Raw genomic sequence first — 6,000 nt, 5'->3', positions numbered from 1 at the left:
CCTATTTTCATAGCTATGATTTCCCCTTAGGGTTTCCCCCCCGTATGATTGTGAATGGCGAATTACTATGATTATTATTGATGTTGATTTAATGATTCCATGGGGAATCTTGGTAATCTTGATATTGGGAGTTTCTTGATAATTGTGATGTTCTTGATGATTAATTGGGATTCTTGATGATTATGTGTTGTTCTTGATGATTATGATGTTCTTGATGATTAATTGGTATCCTTGATGATTATGTGTTGTTCCTACCGAATCTTGCAATTAGAAGACGAATCGTATTCTTGTTGATATAAAAGTGATTAGAACCCTAGGTTGTACCGTATGCTTTGATTCTTGGATTATCGAGTGGGAAATCGCATGTTTGGGTGTTGATTACGTTTAGAAAAGCATGATAGGCCATGTGCCGTTCGTTTCCCGTATTTGATCGGTTAATTGTCTACTTGTTGTTGTTAATTGCGTTGTAAAGTGTCTAAGCATGGTTTCGGGTTCCACAACGGTTCCCGGGGCGAAAAGTGATGAAAAGAGTCAGTGGGGGGTAGGGGACCCGCCACCTACCCGTGGCATTCTCGGGCAGCTCCGGCAGCGGGCGGGCAGCTGCCCGCCGGGCACCCGCTGCCCGGAACAGTGGCAGCCGGCGGGTGGACCCCCACCCACCGGCTACCTGCTGGAAATTACACTACCTCGGGCTCCCGGTTTCCCCGTTTGATGTTTCCCCGATCCCCGTGGTGTCCCAACGGACCCCGTTTGTCGTGCCTATGTCTAGTTTGATGTTTCGGGTACCGTTCGTAGGTTTATGAGTCTGTGATATCGCATGCTAGTTGAATTGGTATCCCGTTGACCTAGGTGAAAGAAGTATGAACCCCTTAGGGCTATCCTTAGTATGTGATGGATCACGCATAGGTTTGTTATACGCTTTATCCCCCTTCCCGATGTGTAACGTGGGTTGCATGTGCTTGCTATGTGTTATGTGTGTGTGCTACCCCAATTCGGTTGCGATCGGATTGGTTATCCTGAGCTGCGGTTCAGAAGCTGGCTGCGGTCAGATTGGTATTCCTGGCTGCGGTCAGATGACATTCTCTTGGGCTGCGGCCCACCGTTTGGTTGCGATCAAACGTTTCTATACGAGCTGCGGTTCGTCCTTTATCCTGGCTGCGGTCAGATGACACTCTCTTGGGCTGCGGTCCACTGTTTGGTTGCGATCAAACATTATGATGAGCTGCGGTTCATCGGTCGGTTGCGATCGACCTCCCCGTGTTGCGATACGGGGCATGGTGCTGCGGGGCTGTGTCAGAGCTATATGCGCTGACCCTCATGTATGGGCATGCGATCAGTCCCGTGGCGCCAACAATGTGCGTTATGTGTGTGATATGGACGAGTTGTGACTATGAGTGCCTTGGGATGTGACTATGGGTTTCATATTGGGGATTGTTTATGATGGGATTATGATTACCGTTTATGCCTTGTCGTAACTGCTTTATCTTTTGTGAAATGCTTATGCTTGCTATGTCCACTGCTGGTGTCTAGCCTTAACTGTTGAGTCATTCCCGGTTTTAAAAGCTAGAGTTCGTAGGATATATCTTCATGCTCATAATGGTTTTCGTATATCTATATATATCTCTATATGTATTGTATTTCAACGCGTTGGAGTGGGTTACCAGCATCTCTCGCTGAACAGATATATTTGGCTTTCAGGCACAGAAGAATAAGTCACTGGAGCGCGCTAGAACTCGGAACGTAGAAGTAGATAGTTCCCTTTTCGGCCTGTGTGCCATATTATGCATTTACATTATTGAGGACATTAGCTAGTTAGCCTGTGCACCTGGGTTCTCTAGCTCAGGTGTGGCATAGCACCCCGTACACTTGTACTATGTTTTGGGATTTAATGAGATAATACCTTTATTTATAAGTTTTAAATGTCTTGAAAATCTGGGGTGTTACACAGGGAGATGAAGATTTGAGATTTATGAGATTCAAAGAAAAGTACCTTCAAGACATGGCGATTGCTGTAGACATCATGTGGCACAAGATTGTATACGTAAGATGTTAATATACATATGATAGTTGCCTATTTGTTATACATCAATTTGTACATTCTAGTATTTGTCTATTTGTGGTGCATTATTAATCATATTATGGTGTATATTATGACACATGTGGTGTGTTTTTGTTATGACAGTTTTTATTTCCCATAGTGGCATCCAACCACTACTACCTACTGTCTGTTAGCCCAATAATGGAAAGGTTTGACATCATTGACAACTCTTCAGCACCTGTGAAGAAACAGAACAAATACGGATATGTGCTTGACAATTTGGTAACCCACTGAGCACTACCTGACTATATATATTTAATACACAAAGACACAAAAAACTAAGATTACTGTACAATTCCTTGATGCAGCAAAAATTTTTTCAAAGATGTTGATCGAACAGAAATCTACGTACAAAGGTGAAAAGGTGAAGAAGCTGAAGTCTAAGATAATGAAGATGCCATGGAGAGATGCACATAACAAAAAGGATTGTGGCGTCTTTTTAATGCGCTATTTGAAAACCTTCAGTGGACAGACAACTGAAGAATGGGATTGTGGATTGCAAAGAAACAACAAAGAACAATTGAACAAGCTAAGAGTGAGATACTTGGCTGCCTTGATCACCTCAGAGGTGAACAAACTGAGAGAAATAAGCATACAGCAGGCAGCAGAGTTTGGGGTTTAAGGAGACTTTCAAACATCTAAAAAAATTTTGTGATGGCATGGCGTAGACCATATGACTACTAGACACTCTATATTTTGTGATGGGTACTTGTGAAGGCCTAACCCATTTGCACCGCTATAAATGCAGCATTATCATGCGTAATCTTCATTTTTAAAAGACCCCACCAAAAACACCATTATAAAAATAACATGCACCATTGTTACTTGCAAAATTCACCAACATATGAAATAAAATGCACCACACAATAATTAACAGCCAACATAACTCTACATATAAAAATGCACCACAATACGGAATAAAACACATCATTCCAAACACAAAAACATTCGACGTACTTAAATGCACCACATTATGTATTAAAACGCACCAAGTACTGTAATAAAATGCATAACTGTATGTTATAAGAAGTGTGCGCAACTGTGAAAACATATAGGTCCAAAATCAACTGCACAACTGTATCTAACCATTTAAAGGGCATGTCCTACTATTATGACCATATTCATCACAAGTATGGCATTTCCTTGATTGCTTTACACACTTACTGGTAGCTTTCTCCCTTGTACTCTTCAACCGCTTACCGCTACCCTTGTTCTTAGCTTGAATAGGATCACGCACCTCCACTGTTGACCCCTGAGACACGGCTCCACAAAATAAATTGATCACACTTTGTTTGCTGCCACCAGCCACCACCCCACTGCCATTCTCACTACCATCTTGGAGAAATAATTGCCTTTGCTCACAAATAACACGTCGTAGCTGTGCCAAACGTTCTATATTACCATCAGCCAAACCGACACAAGCATATATGTCAGACCACAATAGATTAGTAAAAATCCTAACGTTCTCCACTTTAGAAGATTGATCAACAATTGTATCATCAATATGAAATATTGGCTTCAAACAAGCACCCTTTGTCCACCGAGACACCAAATACCTAGAAAGAATACTCTCAAGCCCACGATCTTTAAAAACAAATAAAATATGCCTACACAACAACCCCATCCGCTCAAACATCTTGCAAGAATAAGTAGCAGTGTAATCAGACAAGACTAGCTCCACACACCATGCCCGTTGGGCACCATCTTTTATCCCATAGGACACATGACCATCACAATCGCACAAAGACACCACTTGACACGAATAACAAGCTGCACAAATCTCTACTTGAACATCATAAAATACAGAAATGGTGTAAACACCCATTGCATGCTTCTCCAAAGCCAATGGTGTCTTCAAAACAGGAAAACAAGATTATTTTGCTTGTGCATGACGCTGCGCACCAATAACACTTCCAAAATGCACCAAGAACTCAACCAAACTAGAATGGCCATTAGAGAACGTACCAAAAAAACTATTTTGAGACTTTGATCGAGACGTTGTCCTAACCAATCTTGACATAAACTCGTCGTGAAAATATGGGGATGCCAAAATGTACGAGACTCAAACAAGTAACGAAACCAACCATTATCACCCAAACCATATTCCTCCATAATATAACTCCATGCATCCTCAAAAGACTTAGAGTCCAGAGATTTGTTCCAAACGATGCCATTCAACTTCCTCCTAAACACTTCATCTTTAGACAAAACCGGTCCAACCTTCTCACCAACCTTGCACATTATATGCCACATGCAAAATCTATGTTTTGATGTACCAAACACACGAGCAACAACAACCTTGAGAGCTGGATCTTGATCAGTAACAACACAAATAGGGTCATGACACATAGTTTTCTTAAATTTCTCCAAAAGCCACACATATGAGTCTACGTCTTCCCTCGTAAGCAAATCAGCACCAAAGGTGATGGATCTCTTATGGTTATCAATTCCAGTAAACGGAACAAAAACCAACTTATACCTACAACACAGCAATCAGTTAACACCATATTTCTAACAAGACACACCATAAGGCATATAATCATGCACCACAGAAATATACAACATGCACAAAATAAAAATAAATACTAACCTGTAAGTACGGTATGTAGCATCGAATGAAACAACATCACCAAACAAAGCAAAATTCTTCCTAGATATTGCATCCGCCCAAAAAACCCTTGAAAGCTGATCAACTTCATCAACATCATATTCAAAATCAAACGCCTCACACAATTCACGTCTCTTGAAAAGCGTATCTATGAATAATTGAGCATCACCATTTAGAATGTACGCCATCAGGTCACGCTTGAAATTCTTAAAATCCACACCTGTAGCCCCAACATTATAATACTCACCAACAATCTCTTTAAACAGCCTATATGACCGAACAGAGCCAATATTTGCCTGAGCACAACTCGCAATAAACATTTGGTGCCCAACATCAAGGCTACGATTCACCTTTAAAAATTTCCTAGCAATAATTGAACACAACGAATGGGTGTGACGTTCCTCAAAAGAATGCACAACATACAAACCATTAGACTTAAGCTTTATCACAACCTTAGCCTTACAACCAACCCTATTTGTCACCCTCCGTCTCGTCACCAAAGTAGTTTTAGCAACACTAGAAACCCTCTGCTTAAAATCCTGACGATTACATACTAAATGCTTCTCCACAGCAACACCATCCCTACTCTTTCGAATTGAGTGATGCCTACAATGAAACCCAACACTCCCAGCATATTGTTTATAAAAAACAATAGCACTATCCAAGGAAACAAACTGTTGCCCAACGATAGGCTTCAAATTGTCAGCACAGACTGGGCGCCAATACTTAGTCAACCCAGGAGAAATTTCCAACACACATGGGCTGCCTTGTACACCCACATCGGTCAAATAATCTTCATCACAACTCACACCACTGCCTCCTACACCAACATCAGTCACATTACCTTCATCGCAACCATCACCATTGCATTCTACACCAACATCAGTGGGATTACCTTCATCACAAACACCACCACTACCTTCTCCACAAACATCAGTTGAATTATCTTTATCGCAAATACCAAAAGATTCCAAATCAACAGCTGCACACTACATGTTAAGTCATAAATCACCACACCTTATCCAATACCACATGAATAACCCTACCTACATGCGAATTACACATGCATAAAATCTAATACTGCTAGTCACACCAACAAATAATATATGCACCACGAGTAGAAAAAAAGTACACCGTAATCACAAAACAACACACAACAACAAAGTCAACACTGATACCCCGCAAAACCAGATAAAAACAGGCCATAAACTTCCAAATCATAACAAACACATAATAATAAAAGACAAATTAAAACTACAAACATAAGCAGGTCAAACATACCAGGCTCCATCGC

The 6,000-nt window shown here is 41.0% G+C and overlaps 1 protein-coding gene across 1 annotated transcript in view; it reads right to left on the bottom strand.

Annotated features, from left to right (window-relative positions):
• Window positions 1-3,179: 3,179 nt before the first annotated feature.
• Window positions 3,180-6,000, bottom strand: part of LOC109166776 (protein FAR1-RELATED SEQUENCE 5-like) — a 31,393-nt gene continuing 28,572 nt past the window's right edge. Inside the window, exons 4-6 of the mRNA XM_019315665.1 lie at window positions 4,689-5,695; window positions 4,064-4,577; window positions 3,180-3,950 (exon numbers count right to left, since the gene is read on the bottom strand). Of these exons, the coding sequence (XP_019171210.1) occupies window positions 3,180-3,950; window positions 4,064-4,577; window positions 4,689-5,695 (2,292 nt within the window). The remainder of the gene's footprint in view (window positions 3,951-4,063; window positions 4,578-4,688; window positions 5,696-6,000) is intronic.

The sequence above is a fragment of the Ipomoea nil genome, unplaced genomic scaffold, assembly GCF_001879475.1.
Source record: "Ipomoea nil cultivar Tokyo-kokei standard unplaced genomic scaffold, Asagao_1.1 scaffold3105, whole genome shotgun sequence".
NCBI classification, from domain to species: Eukaryota; Viridiplantae; Streptophyta; class Magnoliopsida; order Solanales; family Convolvulaceae; genus Ipomoea; species Ipomoea nil.
The sequence above is the reverse complement of the archived record's forward strand: the minus strand, read 5'-3'. Positions and strand labels throughout refer to the sequence as shown.